Raw genomic sequence first — 21,094 nt, 5'->3', positions numbered from 1 at the left:
GTTTCTCCTGTTGCTATAAGGTTTCCCCTCTCAAGCCAAAAAGAATAAATTCATCTCTTTTCTGCATAACATCCATGAATGTGGCTTTCTAGGCAAGAAATTTACTTGCTGTTTCCTAATCAGGGCAAAGGCCATACATACTGCATATAATGTCCTGAAGGAAGGATGTCCTTCTCCATTAATTTTCTGTTTAAGATTCAGTCCTTGGAAGAATCCATTCTTGAATCATCCTATCTCCCTTAAGCTACTGGAACCTTGGATAACTTAATTTCTTTACAACTCCCTTTCATCCCCCAAAATGCATAAGTACTTTTTGCATATGGCATTGCTATGATATATGTCTTTTCTTCCTCCAGATTCTGAATTCCTAAGGATAAGAGAACTATGATTTTTATTTTTTGGTAATTTTCCAGCTTACTATACATAGATCACTGGATGATTCATGCATTTATTTCAAACTAAATCCAACCTGCCAACCATTAGATTCATGGGGTCATGAATTCAGAGACAAAAGAGCCCGTCTAGTCTAAGAAAAGGAGAATTATCTCCTACATGTGGCAACTGTGTCTCAAATTCAGCCTTCTACTTCTTACTCCTTGTCTTATTGCCTGAATAGACTTAATTACTGAGACCTGTTGAAGGCTTAGCTTAAAAAGACCAAGGTCTCACATTTCATCCAGGGCCACCTCCAGGCATCCTGATCTCTATCTGGCCACTAGACCCAGGTGGCTCTGGAGGAGAAGGTGAGGCAGGTGACCTTGTACAGCCCTCCCTCACTTAAATCCAATTCACTTGCATGTCATGGTATCACCTCCCTGAAGTCATGGTCCTCTTAGATCTTTTAGAATCCTTAAGTTCCTACCAGGCTCTGCTCAGTTTCCAGCCCCCTACCCTTTCCTGATCCCCCTAAGAAGTGAACACTCCCTCCCTCCTCAAATTATCTTGTTCTTACTTATCTATATAAATGTATTACCTGAATAGAACATAAGTTTCTTAAATCCCTAATGCCTAGCATATTATCTGACACATACCAGGAGTTTAATAATGTATGAAATATATAAAGGAAATATTTGAATAAAAATAGCTGGGACTCACTGGATGCAGCTACAATGGCTCAGTGGACAGAATGCCTGGGCCTGGAATCAGAAAGAACTGAGCTCAAATTCAGCTTCAAACATTTACTACCTGTGTGATCACAGGCAAGTCATTTAGCTTCTGTCTCAATCCACTGCAGGATGCAATGGCAAACTGCTCCAGTATCTTTACCAAGAAAACCCCAAAAGGGATCACAAAGAGTGGGACATGACTGAAAAACCACTAAACGATAATATATCCTAAGTATGAGAGCCAGCATGGAATAGACAACTTCTTTCGAACCAAAAAGACCTAAGTTTTGAACAATCTGTGTACTTCTTCTGATACATGCTGGCTATGTGACCTGGATCTAACTCCTCAAAACTCTATAATTAGTCAATATGTGCCAGGGGTTGTACTATGCTCTGTAAATTCCCTAAGACTAAGTTTCAGAAAAGTTGTCAACCTATGCTGAGGGTAAAAACTCTCTGGGAGAGGGAGCTTCCTTATCTGGGAATTCCTGTTAAAGATGAACTCATGGGAAGTCTTTTTCCATCTCTAAAAATCTTCGTCTGGATGGGTATGGGCAAGTGTCCTGATTTTTTTGTAGCAAGTTTTCTAATTTTTATGTTATAGAGATATCTAACATAAAAAGGATTAAAGAATGTTAAGAGAATGCCTACATAAATGATTAATACTTTACTAAGCTATACTAAATCTGTCTGTAGGCATCTACTTGCTTTTCTCTTCCTTTATAAATTTTGCTACCAGAATTATATGGCTGCTTATCTTGTTCACACAACAGTCATATAACAGTTCAAGAAATGACCTCATAAATTTCTAGTGCATAAACCAAAAAATCATGTCATTCTAGAAATTTTCACAATACTAAAATTTTTCAACTCATTTTTCTATTAAAATTTTCAGCTAACAAGGAATGAGAAGTTACACAGTGATGACAAATGACAAGAATAATCAATTGTTGAATGAGTTGTGGGAAAGAGATGAACACTAGTACGTTATTGGTGGTACTATGAATCAATCCAACCACTTTTAGACAGTGATTTGGAATTATTCAAAAAGTTAGTAAAATGTCCATATTCTTTGACCCACAGATTCCATTATGAAATTCATATCCCAAGGAGTCATCTGATAAGAATATACACCAAAATACTTAATAGCACCACTTTTTGTGATTGCAAAGAATTGAGAATTTAGCAAATACCTATTAAAAGGTAGAATGGGTAAACAAATTGTATGTGAATGTAATGAAAAATTACTGTTATTAGAAATGATAAATGGGATAAACACATAGAAGCAAGGGGAATTCTGTACAAACTGATTAAGAGTAAAGTGAGCAGAACCAAGAAAACTATATATACAATGGCAACAACAATATAAATGAGAGAACACACACATATATATACACAATAATCAGAATTTCAAAATTATAAAGAACAAATCTGGCTCAAAAGAAAAAATATATAACAAGGCACTGCCAACTGATCCCTTTGCAGAAGGGAAAAAACTATAAATATGACACATATTTTCAGATTTTTTCATTAGTTTTATTTATTTTATTCTCTTTAATTTTTTTTCAAAAACAGTATTTGTTATATTAAATAGATTTCTGAAAGGGAGGTAGGAAGAGATGGTAGAGTAAAATTGTTAAAATTTATTTGGAAGACTACATTGACAAGAGTGTCAAGGGATTTTATCAAATGAAAGAGAAACTTTTAGTAATCAATCTCAAATTTTGCTGATTGAAAATATTATCAAAGTTTTCAAGTCCTTGATTAAATAAGAACAATAAGTCAATGTTATAGATTAGATAGGCAAGTATTACAACTAAGGACATATGAGGGATTGTATACCTAGTTCTAAGATCTTCCCTAGTCTAAATCAGAATTATATTCTTCAATTGGAATGTAAATGCCTTGAGGGCAAATCAGGCTTTGTGGTTTTATGTGTATCTCCAGAATTTAATAAATGTTTATTCACTTTTTGATAAATCTATGACACTATTGTTCAACTGCCATCATAAAACACTGATTTTTTTTAGTAAAGTATAAAATATAATTAGAAAAAATGTTAGAGCAACATGTCAAAAAACACAAATCTTATTAAATCATAAGATCATAGATTTAAAGATAGACGTAATCTTAGAAACAAAGGTTACTTCTGCATTTTGCATGATATACCATAATAAATTCCACATAGATCAAGAATTTAGATGTTTTTAGTTATTAAAAAAAGAAGAAAATTGAATATGTTTATACTAATAGTACAGAGGAGGAAAATTCTTTCCTGTTCGACAAATAGAATAAAAGAAAGGAACTAAAGTACTTGAAAAGATAAATGTAAAAAGTTTCACATAACAAAATAATGCATACAGAATAAGAAAGATTAAAATTTTACCATAAACATTTATGCTAAAAGTAAATATTTATATTAAAAATCTAACATACAAAATCTATAAGGAAATGAATTTATAAGATTAAAATCCATTTTCCAATAGATAAGTGCCTAAATTGAAAAAACTGATAGTTATCCAAATTAGAAACATGATTCATCAATATTTAACCCTCAAAAAACTGTTCCAATTTAAATAATCTGAGAAAAATATGTTTAAACAATCCTAAAATACCATTTTCATATGTTAACTAACAAAGATAATTTTAAAATGGTAGAATAGACTGATGGAATTGTGGAAAACAATTTAAAATTTTAGTTAAGCTATGGCTTAGTGTGATATTTTGGAAGGCAAGATGGCACTTTTAGAATAAGAACAATTTCATCTATCTTGACTTAGTGACCACATACTTAAATAGCCTAAGAGAGTTATAGGCAAGAAAAGAAGATCTATTTGTGCAAAAATAAAGAAGCATTATTTGTAGTTGAAAAAGAGAAACATTATTCGTAAAAGAAAAAGAAAAAATTAAAATAGCCTATGTTTCTCATGACTAAGAAATAACTCAACAAATTATAACACATGAACATAATGGAACATTATCATATAGTAAGAAATGGCAAATGTCTTAAAAATCCCCTAAACAAGCATACAAAATGAAGAAAGCAAAATCAGAAAAAAATACACAATTATCATTACAGAAATAATTATCTCAACAGCATTAAATTCAAATGAATTTACAGGAAAATAGAGTTCAGAAGAGAATGTGCAAATAAATAGAGTATTTTTACTCTTTTGTTAAAGTTAACTCACAAAGTTTTACAAAGAAAACTTGTAAATAACAGAGATTACATATATCCATCTAAAAACCAATTATTGTTTATGTGGCTGAATATCTATTGCTGAAAATGATTACACCGTTTAGAATATTGAAGACACGCCATTTCAATAAATCCAGGTGATTTCTATACCTTCAGTCACTGTAATAGTACATCTTTCAACACAGTATAAACAATGAGTATCAGCCTGCATTCTATGCTAGAGCCTTTACTTACCCAATAACAATACAGGAAATTGCAGTTCCCAAAAAAGCATATGTTATAATTGATCCCAAATTTTGGAAAAAATGCCTCTGGAAAAGAAATAGCATAAGAAAGATAGTGAATAATGATTGGAGTGAGGAGAAATTTCATAGGAAAAAAAAAGCCATAAGGATTTGATCACAGTTTCAAAATTTTAAACCAAGACACATTTCATTTTGTACTGTGATGACTCTTGGAGAAAAGGATGTCAGAGCCCATTTAGTCCTCCATCTTCAGTTTACATATTAGGAAACTTACTGAGGGAGAAAACGACCTGCCAAAGATCTTTCAAGTAACTGTTAAAGGAAGAATTTGAATTCAAGTGCTTTGATTCTTGTGCATAGTTTCTTAAACTTTTTCTACTCATGGCTTCTTTTTACCTGAGAAATTTTTACATGATCTAAGGTACACAGGTATGTAAAATAGATATGCAAATCAAACATTTGCTGATAATCAATTATAATTTTGCAACTCCCACATTTAGTCACAAAACCTACAGTTTAAGAAGCTTTGTAATAGAGCTACTTTTTTCATTTACCATTCTCCTTCCTGCTAAATACTTCTGAATAAGTTAAGAAGAGGACAAAGGAAGCAGGGAAAAGGAGGGAAAATAGGATAACAATGAACTGAATGATTTTAAGAAAACCAATACTTTGCTTGAATGATTAAACCGTGATATACAGAAATGTCAACCTAGAAGGCTCTAGATTTGTATCTATATAATAACTGACATTTGTACTTGTTACTATTAAGTTTTTTTTACATGAACAAATCTTTAGTGATTTATTAAAAACTTTTACTATCAGAATTATTGGATCTTAAAATTAGGAATTCAAGACCTGCATATGTTTAACCTACATTGGACTGCTTATTGTTTTGGTGTCAGGAGGAGAGAGAAAGAAATTTAGAATGCAAAACTTTTCATAGGTGAATATTGAAAACTACCTTTGTATATTTTTGGAAAAATAAATGCTATTGAAAAAATAAATAAAAGGAAATTGGGCCTTCAAACTGGATCAATAATCTCCAAGGTGATGTGATATGAGAGAAAAAATACTGGTCTTAGAATAATAAAGAGAAAGTACTGAGTTTGAATTTCACCTTGGCTATTTATTGGCTATATGGTCTTGAACAAGTTATTAAAACTATGAATTTTAGTGTTCACTTCTGTAACTTGGAAATAATAAAACCTATAGTAACTATCTCGTAGGATCCTTGTAAGGATAAATGACATAATATGTTAAAAGTACTTTGCAAACTTTAAATCACTATATGAAAGCTAGCTTCTATTACTTGAAGAAAAGTAAAAATCTGGGATATGAGGCTGTCCCAAAGATATTTGTTGCTTCAACCCTTGAGGGCCTATGATGGGCACTTTCCTCCTCTGATACAGATCATAAACTCACTACAACTTAATGAATGTTCTTGAAGAGTTTCCATGGCCAAACCTGAAGTCAATCTGTTGATTAGCCTTTCCTAACTTAGCCTGTCTTGTGGTTGGATAAGAAATATAGAAGCTGGTTCCATATGCAACATCTTTCTAGCTTGGATCACTTTGCCAGAATTTATGCGCACTGGAGGTATCCTATGATTGTTTATGGCAATAATAATCTAATAGAGGGACATCTTTACCTTTCTATGCCATGGAGTAGGGTAAAGTCTATGGAACCCTTCACAGAATGATGGTTTTTTTATTTTTAGTTTTTTATATTTAATTTTTATTATATTATATTATATTATGTATATTATAAAATATTTATATTTTATTTTTAAATAATAGCTTTTTATTTTCAAAGTACATGCAAAGATAGGTTTCAACATTCATCCTCAAAAAACCTTGTGTTCCAAATTTTTCCCTCCCTTCCTTCTCCCCCCAGATTACAAGTAATCTATATGAGAAATATATGCAATTCTTTTATACATATTTCCACAGTTATCATGCTATACAAGAAAAATTAGATCAAAAAGGGAAAAAAGAGAAAGAAAAAAACAAGCAAACAACCAACAAAAGTGAAAATACTATGTTGTGATCCACATTCAGTCCCCATGATCCAATTTCTGAGATGCAGATGATTCTCTCCATCACATATCTATTGGAATTTACCTGAATCACTTCATTATTGAAAAGAGCCATGTCCATAGAACGATGTTTTTAAAACGCATAAAATAAATTTTATAGGATTGCTAAGGAAATTAAATGTATTGAAATATAGTTAACAAAAATGTTTTTAATGTTCAGGTTAAGAACCTCTGCATAAAAAATGAGATAAATACATTTATGAGCAAAAAGTTTCTACATTTAGTCTCCTCTTATTTAAAGTAGAATTATCTGACTAGAACATGTCATTAGATTTTTCTACTGGGGAAGGAGGTAGAAAGAGATATATTACCCAAACTTACCTTCTTTAAACTATATCCAGCATGAAAGATAATTGGGGGCAATAAAACATTGAAGAAGATTTCTGGATCAAATGTCATCTGCCAGGAAAGATAGAGAGAGGATAAGTTAAAAAGATGCAGCTTTGGGCCATGGAACTCATGCTCTGAATTAAGTTTTATAGCTATTTGGGCTTTCAAGGACTGGGGAATATTCATTTCATTGCACTATATCATTAGCAAAAGCCAAAAATGGAAAAGGAAATTCAGACTTAAATATGTAAGAACAAAGGTTTGTTTGAAGACAAGATTTCAAATGTGAAAGGTATCCAACCATCTTTAAAACCTAAAAAGAAACCTCAGGGTACATGGCTAACAAAAAGACGCCTTCCTTTTTATTCTGAGTTGTTCTTTCTCTCTTTTTTTTTCACGACAAAGGAATTTGACACTCCATCGAGGCACTTTTTGGTCAGAAGATTGTTCTTAAAAATTCCCCCAACATCAGAGAGACATCAAGGCATAGTGAACAGAGAATTGGCTGAAGGACCAGGAAGTCAAGTTCAAGTTACAGCTTTGACATATATTGGCTGTCTGATCCCGAGTACATCACTTAAATCCTGAAGTGTTCAAGGCAATCTCTCAGAATACCAAGAGACAAATATCATTGATAGAAAACATTTCTTCAACTTTGAATTCCCTGTGAAGATCCCTATCCCTCAAATGTCACTTCTGGAGAATTATTATAGTTTGCTGTCGGTCTTCTTTTTTTGTCATAGTAGATAACTGGCTATTTATTCTATTCCAAAGATTAAAATTTCAAATTGACATATGAACTTGCCCATACTCATTTTTGACAATGACAGTTACTACAGGTTATCTTTACCTTTATGTGCCATCATTCCATTGGGAAGAATTGGAAAACATATTTGAATAAAGAAATTAACTTTTGAGTCATTTATGTTCTTTGATTTTTTCCCATTGTTATTGTTATTTATTTTAAAATAATGAGAAAGCCAAAATTGAGTGACCTGATTCCCTAAGTATCTGTATCGGTCATAGAACTTGGCAGCATTAATACAGGACAGAAAATAGGGGAAGGCCCAGATCAGAGATTAGACAGATTTATTGGGGTGGGCCACAAAACTGGAGAAGGTCCCCACAAGGTATTAGGTAGAAATGCAGACAGGTATGTGAAATGATAAGAGAGTGAGGGAGTTGTCAAAAAATGACTGGGGGCATCTGATTAATATCAAATAAAATAAAACAAAGCAAACAAATAACACCCCCCACAAAATTATAAATATGATGAGGTCCCACAAAGGGGGAATGACTAAAATTATAAAGTAGTCCCCTATTCTCTAAAAGAAATAATGCTACACAGATACCCTCTCTAGAGATACTAAATTTCCATAATTTCCTACTCAAATGTTATAAATGTTTTTTTTCCTCTAAGAAGAGGCTTTTCACAGTTTTGTGAAAATGTCATTGTCATTTCTACTTCAATACCTTTGTTAAACCTAATACTTTGCTTCTCCCTTCCCTCCCAAACTTTCCAGTTTCTCATATTTAATTGTTCTCTTTTGGTTCCTCCTCCCCTTCTTAGGTGAATCCTGACACCTTCAAGGCTTATTTCTTGTATGAAGCTATTTTCTAACTACTCCAGTCTTTACAATAATTTCTCTTTCCTTTTGAATGTCTATTTTATTTATAAGGATTTTCTTTACATTTAGGTAGCTTTTTAGGGTTTGCAATACTTTTTCTTTAGAACAATTCTAGAAAGCAAGTCCTGAGAGTATTATTATCTCCATTTTCTAGGTGAAGAAGCTGAGACTCTTTGGGGTTAAGTGATTTATTCCCACAGCTAGTGAATGTCAGAGCCTGGATTCAAGCCTATTTTTCCTGACGCCAAGGTTTAGCACTCTATTATGCTCTGCACTGCCAGAGAGAGACAGAGATAGGATGTGAAAGAAAGAGACAGACAGACAAAGATAGAGAGAGAAAAGGAGCAAAGGGGGAGAGAGAGACAAGGAGGGAAGAGAGATATACAGAGAAACAGTGAGAGAGACGAAATTGATACAGAGATGGAGATAGAGACAGAGACAGAGAGACCGTGAGAGACAGAGAGACAGAAATAGAGAGAGATAGATAGGGATAGAGACAGAGAGACAGACAGAGGGAGAGAGAGACAAAGAGAAAAGAGAGCGGTTAGAGAGACAAAGAGACAGAGAGAGAGATAGAAATAGAGACAGAGAGAGAGACAGAGACACACACAGAGAGAGAAGAGAGACAGAGTGACAAAGATAGAGACAGAGAAAGAAACAGAGAGAGACAGATTGAAAGATAGATTGAATAGGTAGATACACTACAAATGCTTAATAAATGACTGCTTTTTCTCTATGCCAGGCATTGGGTTTATATAACACAGGCTAGCTATTAATCATTCTCTATGTCTTGAGTTTTTTAAAAAACATATCTTCTTAGTTCTGTTGTATGCAAAGTAAGGACATGAACTAGTTTTGATATTTCTTTGTTCCTTCTTCTCCATTATTCCCCTGCCCTGCCAAAGTTTTTAGCACTTAAACACAAGTTTCAGTTGATTAGAGATGATGTCTATAAAATCACCAGTAGAGTTACTTGCCAAACCCCATTCTTCCTTTGCCTTGCCCAAAAAACATATACTTGCTTGAGATTGCAAGCCCTGGGCAATGCAAGGCCACAATGGGGCTGTGTGCTTCTCCAGAGAGCTGTCCTGTTATATATTTGTATATCCTGAAAGTTCTGGCTTCTGCCCCAAGTATCCCAGTTCTGACATTTCTTGATTGTGAAATTCTCCTGGGGGTGGGAAATTGGCTGTTTTGATAACAGGAGAAAATGATTCCATTCTTTTTCTGTCTCTGTTTCTCTCTTTACACGCATACTCACACACACGTATCCACATATTGTATGTATATATATGCATATTATATATATAATATATACATGTAAGTATGTGTGTGTAATATAAAATCTTTATCTGTACAATAAGGGGATTAGACTAACTGATCTCTGAGTTTTCTTTCAGCTCATAATCTGTGATTCTCTGAAAAATCAATAAATAACTCAGAAGGAGTTTGAGATTTATATTTTTGTTTCCATCTACTTAATCCTGATGACTTTAACAAGCACTCTCATAGAGTGAACACATGAACTTGTCATCATAAGGTCGAATGCCAGGAAGGACTCTGAACACAGGTTTAGAGATGGAAGTTACCTAAGAGGTCACCTAACCCAACCCTTCATTTTATAGATGAGTAAACTGAGGCCTAGGAAAAAAGATGTCATTTGCTCAAGTAGTATTGTGACAGAAAAAAAATCAACCACAAATTCTCACTGATTTCTACCTTTTCTGTGACTGAAAATAAATAAATAAAACATGGGGAGAAAAATTAATGAAAATTTCTATTATATGGGTCCAGGGCAATTTTGTAAAAAGAAAAAAATGACATTTATTTTAGGCCACTGTTAACTTTCCTCCCCTTCTGTTTGCTTATTTTTTAATAATATAATAGAATAATAATTAATGTGGGAAGGGCCGATTTGTCATAATATTTAGATGGAAAACTCATTCCAACTGGGCCTTGGTCTTCTCATTTTAAAAATATGGAACATAGTACTTGTATTACTCATATTACAGAGATGTTTCTTTGTTTGTTTTAAAAAAGAACTTTATAAATCTTAAAATTATTATAATCAGAAGACCTGGGCTCAAATCACACTGTGCATAATTACTTCCTGTGTGATCTTGGGCAAGTCATTTAGCCTGTCACTGGGCCTCGTAAAATGAGAAGGTAAACATTGTAGAAAACATTTCTTAAACAGAAAAATAGAGTTTCAAGCACAAACTTTTGGATACTAAATCCAGTGTTCTTAATAGAATTGCATGATTCTTTTTATGATACTGCTTTTCATTGCTTCAAATTATTATCCAAATTAATCTCCTCCCTAGACTAATGAATCTGAATTTTCACAACTTTGTAAAACAGGCAGTATTTTAAATTCCTCATCCTGCTCAAAAAAACATTTCTGACCTATATCTTGGGGCATTGGTGAACTCATTCTATCCTGCTCTGCAAATGTATCTCTAAGGGTGACATGGCCCCAGGAAATGTCATGGTAGTGAAGATGGCAAAGACTCACATATGTATCTCAGTCCTGAAGTTGGGTGCCCCTTGTCCCTTTTCTCCACTCCAGATTACTGCTTCCTAAATAAGCCTGGCACAGAATCTTTCTGCCTTTGGGGGTGTCTTTTGACCATTTCTTACTAGGAGTAAGAAAGGTGACATTGTTGGAGAGAAGTGAGAGGATATTTGAAGCACATTGTAAAGCATGATCTTTATATACATATATGCTTAATTTGATTTAACTCTATATAGATGTTTTAGATGATTTTTGAATTTTTTTTTGGATTTCTGGACAGCTAAACTGTAGTAAGGAGAGTTTCCTTGTATTTTCTGGCAGGTTCCTTGATATGTCACAAGACCAAATATTGAGAATACTACTAGCCTAGATTTTTGTGGTGTCAATGGGCTCCCTAATTCTTCCAAGGGCTTGAAGGAACTAAAATTTTTATTAAATAAAAACTACTCTCTTCTTGATGTTTATAATCCAGTATTTGATGTTTCAACTATCTAGTCTTGGTTATAGAACTTTTGTATTTTTTTAAATTAATACAACAGATGTTCGATCTAGCAGCCATGATGATAATTAGCACATGATAAATATGAGTTTTCTTCTAGAATGCTAACTTCTCCTTTTGCCAGTCTTCCATACCTCTCTAATCCTTCATCATTTTGTCCTACTATGCAAGGATGGCTGCGGCCTATTGAGGTAGATTAACCATCTAGTACTTTTTGGCCAGAAGATCCTGGGATGCTCAGGACTAACAATAATAGTCAACTATACTTGCTTCACCAATAGCATTTTGGGGGATATCCCAAACTATCTCAGTCCACTAGTTGAATTTGTCCCAGGTCCTGGAAGTCTTATTTATAGATTTTCCAAAATGTTTTATGAATCATAATGCTAAATCCCTTAGAAAGAAGTCCCACAAAAATATAAAACTTAAAATATAAAAATATATACATTAAAATATAAGTTAAAAATTGAACACATGTACCTGATGGTTTCAATTAATAATAAAGATGGTTTTGATAAAGAATGAAAACTTTCCCAAATTCCATATAAATGATGAAAAAATGAATGAAAAAAAAAAGATTAAGAATTTATTAAGTGCCAATGTACTAAGTGCTGAGTATGCAAATACAAAAAGCAAAACAGTATCTGGTCCAAAGGAGTATAAAGTCCAATAAGGGGGAAACAATACACACTGGGAAGCAGGAGTAAGGAAGAGATGATTTGATTAGCAAAGTTACAGGAATGGATGGTGAGTTCAGTAAAGTGAAACTGGTGGGCAAACAGTTCCCCACAATAAAACCATCAATTTGATAACTGATTCAAGAATCAGACACAAAAACAGGAGGAGATGAAAGGGTACATATTTTGACATGGAATGATAAAGGCTGGGGAGCGGCAGCAGGGTGACAAAAGTAAAAATAGGAAGCTTTAAAAGTTCATGAAAACTAACAGGTATGGTGACTGTTGGGGTTTTTTAGGTGAATTAATGAGCCATCTGCTGCCTCTATTCTTAGAACTAGTTCTGACATCTTGGTCTCTTGTTGCTAAGTGTCACTGACTCTTATTCAAGTTCTATACATCAAGTCTGTTACTTGTCCAGACCCACAATTCCTCCTTTTTAGTTTTTCTCTTGTCCAATAAGCAGGTTGGCAAAAAGTCAGGCAGAGAGAAAACTTTAAAAAGCCAGAATGAAATTTAATCCAGTTTCTTTTTATGTCATTCTAATAAAGATGAAATTTTAAAGGAATACTAGATAAAAAGTGAAATAATGCACATTGTGGGCCTTTCTAGGCCTATTGCTGAACTGTTTGTCTTGGCAAGGTAACTTAGTTTCTATAAATCTCAGTTTCTTCACCTATAAAAGTTTGGATTCTAGATGATCCCTAAGGCTTCTCCCAGTTATGGCTTTTATTCAGGAAATGTATCATCTCATAAATTGATTAATAAACTAACCAAAAAATTCAATTAATCCAAATAACACATTATACAGTAAGACTAGCTAACTATGGCATCGGGAATTTGATTTTCTGGTACAGTGAGATGACACTGGCAAAACTAAATGGAGAAAGGTGCACATTGTAATGAGGCTATGTATAAACAAAACAGATTTGTGTTCTTTACAGACTTGGTGAAAGCTTAGAGACTACTAAATCAGGATTCTGGGAGGGACTCCAAACGCTGACAATTTCTCAGAAATGGTTGGATTTGCCATTGTATCAACTTCCAGATGGCGCTTTCACATCAACTTTGACTAGAAATTAAGTTTAGATTTTTTATAGCCCTGAAAGTCACATATTTGAGTCCAAAGGAATTCAGATGTTGTCACATTTTGAAAAGGAAAGTCAAATCCAAGTCAAGAAGGGAAATCATCATATTTTATAGCACTTGGAATTAGGCCTTTATGAAATAACTACTATACAGCATTTTGATTTCATTTAAAATCTTTCCCCTCAATTTCATTTTAAGATGCTCTCTTATGTTTTATTTGATATTACTAGTTGGGGCAAAATACCTGGTTGAGGAAAGCCTGAAAGCATCCCCTGTGATCCCCAAAAGGAAACAACTTAAAATATTGGGATGAGGCTTTTAAAACAGCAAAAAATAACAAGGAGCAAAAACAGTCTCAGTCTGCTCACACTGCTGTAGGCTGTTTTAAATATTATCTCAGTTATTCAACAATATTTGGCTGGAAATTGCATAAACATATGGTCACTGATGATAAGCAATATGCAAACTTCCAAAAAGAGACTGGAGATGAACCAAATCTAATTTTCAAATGCATCAGAAAGTAATGTATACAAAATCCTGTTTGACTCAAGAGCATGGAGACAGCTGGTGACATTATATGAGTTATTTGGGAAAAAATAACAAGCGATCTACCAAACCACTAAGTCATGCATGAACATAAGAGCTACGGGAAGACTGGTTCCTTATGGGGTATACGCTTCCAAGAGGCCTCTTTAGAAACACCACTGAATTAATCTTGACATCTTCTCTGACAGACAACTGGACAACATAATTATTCCCATTTTCCAGATAGCAAAGCAGAAATCAGTGACTTGTTCACTGTCACTCAAAATGACAAGGTCGGTAGGGAATTGACCGTAGATCCAATGACTCCTATGGTTTTCCAATGAAACCTGGATTTTTCTTCAGTCATTTGAATTACAGTTTTTACAGAATGAGAACCAGAAAAACCAGCATTTTAAAGTGATTACCTCCCACATGTACTTTGCTAATGATAGGAGATTAGTATGAGCTAAATCATCTTCATTCATTCTTTTAACAAATGTTTATGGAACACTTATAATTAGCAATGTAAGACAGCACCCGCTATTTGGCTTGGAGTCAGAAAGGACTGAATTCAAATACTGCCTTAGAAACTTGCTAGCTTGAGAGTCAGGGCAAACCATCTGCCAATTAACTCCCTAGAGTTTGACTATATCTACTTATCATTCCACATAGGTGCCTAGTACAGTGCCTGACGTTCAGAATAAGGCTCAAACATGCTTCTCTTTACTCTCCAATCTCTTGATCATCTTCTCATCAGTCAACACGGCCCCCAGATTTCCAGTTCTGAAATTGTGATTGAATCAACCCTGCCATTACTTCTGGAAGGGATGTGTGCTATAAGTATAATGGTAAATGTTTAACAATCAGCTCTGAGAGAAAAAAGGAGATAATGGATGTAGAGCACACTTAAGTCTATCCCACATTATTGCCATTTTTCTCCATCATTTTTTTAAGTGTAGAAAATCAACAAAAATCAGACCCTCATAATTTCTAAGGCATAAATGCTCACGTTGAAAATTTTAAAATAAGCTGAGCCTGTTGATCCGACTCTAGGACACTCCTGGTCCATGGGTCAAGTAATTCCCATTAACCATCCCTGAACCCTTCCAGACAAAAGCGTCTCTCCCCAGACCATTGTTCTCAAATCAGAATATAAGGATCTCTTGATAGCAAGAGCTGCCCTTACTTAGGTCTTTGGGTTCCAATCACTTAGTACTGGCACACAGTAAGCATTTCAAGGCTTTCTCTTTCATTTATTCATTCCTTCTTTCTCAATGAGTGGATAGAGTGCTGGATCAGGAGTCAGAAAGATCTGAGTTCACATCCTGTCTCAAGATACTCACATGCTGTATGACTATAGCAAAACACTTAATCTCTTCTAACCTCACTTTCCTTATCTGTAAAAGAGAGATAAAAATAGCACTTATCTCCAAGGATTGTCATATGCATAAAATGAAGTAATATTTGCAAAGTTTTCTGCAAACATTAAAGAACTTTGCTATCCCTGAAGCAGAACTGGGATGTATGCGTGAGGAGGGTTACATGATGAGAGGCGTGAGGAATAAATTGTTGTTGTTCAGTCACTATCACAACTTCAAAGTTGACTCTTTGTGAGCCCACTTGAGGTTTTCTTCCCAAAGATGCTGAAGTGGTTTGCCATTTCTTTGTCCAGCTCATTTTATAGATTAAAAAAATGATGCAAATTGGATTAAGTGACTTGTCCAAGATCACACAACCAGTAAATATTTGAGTTCGGATCTGTAGTCAGGAATATGAGTCTTCCTGATTCCAAACCTACTATCCAATGTACCACTGGCTGAGGTGAGGTATAGGACAAATAACTAGAATAGAAAATAGACTGCAACAATATTCATAGGAGCAGGATAAACAAAGAGTGAATTCCAAAGGGAAAAGTTACTTCCAGTCTTGTAAACATTTCCTCTTACTTATCAGTTAAAGTAACCCAAAGGTATTCAGCCTAAGCCAGAGGACCTAGTTTAATTGCTAGACACACACACACACACACACACACACACACACACAAACATACACACATACATAAAGAGAGACAGAGAGATAGAGAGACAGAGACAGAGAGAGAAAGAGAGTCAGAGACAGAGAGTAATTTCCTAATAGAATCCTCTTTAATACTTCAAAGAACTATATGATTTCATCCATGAGGGAACTCTTTAAGTAGAAAACTGAAAAACTCACCTATGTTTTCTCATGTTATATAATTATTGTCCATTATGATTCCCAGAACTCTATATGGCCTTTATCCAAATCACATTCTACCCAAAATGCTAGAGTACTTCCTCTAGCTCTTTTAACATTTATATACATTAATAGAACATTCACAAAGTCTTTATGTTTTTCCTCACTTTCAATAAATGGCTGGTCCAGTTGCTTTTTTATAGTTTTTTTTTTTTTTTTATCTCTAGTGATTTCTTCTGGACTCCTTCTAATAACTCAATGTCTCCAACACATGAAATATTGCTTTCTGAAATGTCTGGTCCCCTGACCAAACTTTGCACAAAATCTGAATTTACCATGCATTTTCATTTTCAAAACTGTTGAAGTCAAGCTTGGGAACTACCAACAGTGACATAAGTCTGGAATGATAGTTGAGACCGACTTACTAAATATATCTCCACAGTTCTTCAGAAAAGGTCATTTGATTAAAGACATGTATTCACACAGACTTGATCAAAATTTATTAATGATTTGTACAGAGCTTGTAACTAAACAGTTTTATGGGAATATTTTCTACTTCTCAGAGAGAATTGTGATATGATTGATAGGGCTGCTCCCTCCATATGTCCAGATAGTAACTTATCCTGGCCTTTTTTATCTTGTCCTAAATGGAAGATTTACCCAATATACTAGAAATCTTTCTCTGGGTAGTCTAATATTCTGGCTGGCAGGGGAGTGCTCCCAGAGTACATCTTTGCTCTTGCTTTATGACTGGTTTACTTCCTTATCTGATAAAGAGCATTCCTGTTAGTATATTTTATGCTACTTCTTCATGATAATATCAATAATTGATTTTTGTCTATTTACATCTACCATGTGTCTCTTTATTGCCCTCTGAACAACTTGTATTTTTGATTATAGCGAAATCTTATTGTTCCATGATTTGCAGTAATATGCTTTCAACAGGAGCATAATGACATTGAAAAGATGGACTGTTATGTCAGAGAGTACCTTGGAACATCAGAAAAGACTGCAAATTGCCTAAATTCAAAAATATTTTCCTCTCTCTCTCTCTATTCAATAATGAATACAATTCATTATCTTTCTGTAAAGCCTGCCCATCCCATGATATACACCCTGATGGACTAACTCAATGCTTTCTCCATCCAATGCTATGGTATAACCTGTGCTGTATATATTTTTTATCCACTCAGTTGTTCTTGTTTTCTTGTTCAGGTTACTAAACTCATCACTTTCATGGAAGCCCTGAAGCATTCCAGATCTCAATGTGCAATGTATTTGGAGAATGTCACCATCTAAAGAGGGAATCTTCTTTCATGTTCACTCTAAGGAAGACACTGTTCATGAAATGGTTCTTCACCAACTATTATCAAACCGGTCTGTCATATTGATAACCAGAGACTCACTGAATTAGTTGTAGAGGTATCAAGGTTGAGCGGAAAGAACTTTGGTTTAAACTCCAGCTCTGCCATTTACCTGTGTGGCTCTAGTCAAATTATTGTCCCAGAACTCGAGTTTCTTTATCTATAAAATGATGTGGATTGATGCCCTTTGAGATCCCATCAAGCCCTAAATTTGGGATCCTGAGTTCTGTGGTTGGTATCTATCAAGGAAATTTACATTACTTGACCATATTTAGAAAGTTACAAACTTTTATATCCTCCAAAATGAGTTGATAGAAGAAAAATAAGTCAGCCAATTAACATTAATTGTGTACCTACCATGTGCCAGGTATTCTTCTAGGAATTGGGAATAAAAAAAAAAAAAAGGAAAAAAGTTCCTTATTCTCAAAGAATTCAAAGTCTAATTGGAAAGACAACATACAAACAAAATGTGTGTGTGTGATAATTTGGAGATAATCAATAGAGAGAAGGCACTAGCTTGTAGTAGAAGAGATTTTAGCTGGGTCTTGAGGAAACCAAGGGAGAAGGGAAAAGGGAGAGCATTTCAGGCATGGGACCCTCAATAAAAATGCCAGAGTTGAGAGATGGTATGTCCAAAATAAAGAATAGCAAGAAATCCAATGTAACCAAAGGTATACAGGGATAAGTAAGGCATAAAGAAATTGGAAAGGTGTGAGCAGGGTGGGAGAATATAAGAGCTCTGGATAATAAACAGAAGATTTTAAGTGTGATCCTGGAGGGGATAGGGAATAATAAGTTTATTGAGAAGGGCAAGTATGTGCTTTAGGAAGGTCAATTTGACACCTGAGTGAAAGATGCATTTCAGTGGGAAGACCTGAGGATGGGAAACCAATTAGAAGGATATGAGAATGGAGGGGAAAAGACAGATAAGAAAAGTATGGAGAAGCAGAATGGATAATTCAAGAACTAATTAGACATGGGAAGGGGTGTGTGACAGAGTAAAGAATCAAGATTTTTTTTTAAAAGGATAAAATTTTAAACTATTTTAAGATTTTCGGGATAGCCCATATTTGAGTGCCTACATTTGACAATGGAAAGGAAAATATTTATTTTCTTCAAAAAGTAGTATAGAATTTTCCCTTGCCTAAACTTGTATTTTCAGTCAGTAATAAGAAGCTACCGATCTTCTGTTAATACTTCTCACTTCTCTCTTCCAGCCAAAATGGCCTGCTATCTCTTATCAATGGCATTCTTCTTCCGGCTTCCTTGTCTCTAGACAAGTAACCCTCCCCTCCCACACCCTTTCACAGCACAATTTAGGTACATTGAAGCCTTTCTGGATCCCCTTAGTGTTTACCACTCTAGCCCTTTTAAAATTACTTTGAATGACTTTGTGTCTATTTTGCATTTCCTTCTTTAAATATACTTTATATTCCCATATTGAATGTAAGCCACTTGAAGGCTTGGACTGTGGAATATTTTCCTTTGCATCCCTCAAACCTAACAACATACTAAGTAGAGATCTAATAAATGCTGATTGAATTGAATCTAGTCCTGCCTCCACCTTTTACAAATGGACACAAATGAAGTCCAAACAAGTAGAATTATTTGCATAAAGTAAACATGGTTATTAAAATGGAGGAGTCAGGATTCATTACCAAATCCTCTGACTTCAAGTCCAGAGACTTTCCCGCTGGCTCCTATATCCAAGTATCAATAAGACAACGAATCCTTGTAGCTTTATTTTGTGCAATCTATATAATAACTAAATACATTAACAAGTATACCTTGTTATCAATGAAAATTTTTCTGAGCGTATCTTTTCTTTTTTTTTACAAATATCAGAGGGACCCTTGTCATGGGTCCCTTTGGCAGCCTGTTTATGTGAGCTCCCTTTTCACAATAGCATTATTAAATATGTACATAAAATACAAAGGGTTACAAAGGAAACCAATATAGCTGAAATACAGTATATTTATCTACCATCTATCTATCCTTATCCATCCACCCATCTATTTATCAATCCATCTTTCCTTCCATCTTTCTATCTATCCATCTATCTATCCTATCTATATATCTATCCATCCATCATCCATCTATCATTTATCTATGCTTCTGTGTATCTATCCATTCATCTATCTATTCTTTCTTTCTTTCTTTTCATTCATCTATCTATCCTTCCATCTATCTATCTATTGATTGATCTATCTATTTACCTTCTTCCCTTCCAGGTAGGTATACCTTTTTATTTTCTTTACAAATATCAGAAGTTCTTAACCATCGTCATGGACCCTTTGGCAGCCTGGTGATGTGAGCTCCCTTTTCACAATAACATTATTAAATATGTACATAAAATACAAAGGATTACAAAGGAAACCAATATAGCTGAAATACAGTATATTTATCTACCATCTATCTATCCTTCTATCTATCTCTATTAAACTACCTACCCATCTACCCACCTAAACTACCTACAGGGGCTACCACACATAGCCCCTAAGTGTAGTCATTGCTTGGGCCCTGATTGGCTCAAAGTGAACGTAAACAGCTGTTGTATCTGTTTTGGTCAGAAACCCTAAGGTTCTTCCCTTCCCAGATTGATTTTTTTTGACTAGGTAAAAGATGCCATTCTCCGTCTTATTTCTTACTTAACCTTAAACACTGAATGGACATGGTTTAGTCAAACTGAGACCTGTTAAAGATTTTAGCCTTAAAAAGGGACAAGGTCTCCCACTGCATCCAGAGCCATCTTCAGATGTTGGTATACCTCTAGGTAGCTGTCTAAGATTTTCAGCTTATTCAAGGCAGTTAGTTCAGCTATCACATTTACAAAAGGGTTCTGTCCCATGAGAATTTTGCTGACTGAAGATATAATAGATTTTCACTGTCTCTTTGTAAATATTTTCCCCCAGTGGCTTGTACTCTTTTTATAGGGCATAACATGACATGAAGTTTATAATATTTTGTGAGCAGTGTGTGTGTTTGTGTATTTGCATGTGTGTTCCCACTCAGAAGATTTCACCAGAGAGTAATTAATGTAGAAATGCCAGACTGACAAGAGCTGAGCAAGCAAGGATATGCAATAGCATCTAGCTATCTCATGCTGATTTGAGGGAAGAAATTGAATCAGCAGAAACTAGCTGCCAAATAGAACAGATTTAAAATTCAAATGATCTTTCCTCAGAAAGGTCCATTTTTATAAAATTCTACTGTGTGACAGACAGTCTAGCTGACTCTTTCCTTCAGTAGGGGATATAGGCTGGCATAGAATATTTGAATAGAAGATAAAATGTGTGCTATAGATGAAGTTAGTCAGGTTGACCCTCAGAAAACTTGACAAATTTTACCACGTTTCTGTTCTTTATCTCCTTACACACCTTTGGTAGGGAGCCTTTGAACCCGGTCCCTTCCTGACACCCAGTGCCCTCAGCTCTTCTTCCTCCTTTCCCTTCCCTTCCTCTCTCTTAAAAAACACATTCTCAGAGCCTTTATTCACACTTGTGTGCAAAAAACTGATAAAAGTATTACCTTTCCCAGGGCTATTTGTATTTAAATAGGCACCAAAAGCTTTAGCTAAAGGAATTTAGCTCTGACAGTGGGATTTTAGG

The 21,094-nt window shown here is 34.6% G+C and overlaps 1 protein-coding gene across 2 annotated transcripts in view; it reads right to left on the bottom strand.

Annotated features, from left to right (window-relative positions):
- SLC9A9 (solute carrier family 9 member A9) overlaps window positions 1-21,094 on the bottom strand; it is a 709,438-nt gene that overhangs the window by 631,073 nt on the left and 57,271 nt on the right. For both annotated transcript variants that reach the window (XM_031957809.1, XM_031957810.1), the window contains exons 3-4: window positions 6,967-7,044; window positions 4,540-4,616 (exon numbers count right to left, since the gene is read on the bottom strand). In XM_031957809.1, the coding sequence (XP_031813669.1) occupies window positions 4,540-4,616; window positions 6,967-7,044 (155 nt within the window). The remainder of the gene's footprint in view (window positions 1-4,539; window positions 4,617-6,966; window positions 7,045-21,094) is intronic.

The sequence above is a fragment of the Sarcophilus harrisii genome, chromosome 3 (genome assembly GCF_902635505.1).
Source record: "Sarcophilus harrisii chromosome 3, mSarHar1.11, whole genome shotgun sequence".
Classification (NCBI taxonomy): domain Eukaryota; kingdom Metazoa; phylum Chordata; class Mammalia; order Dasyuromorphia; family Dasyuridae; genus Sarcophilus; species Sarcophilus harrisii.
Note: the sequence above shows the minus strand (reverse complement) of the source record. Positions and strands in the feature narration are given on the sequence as shown.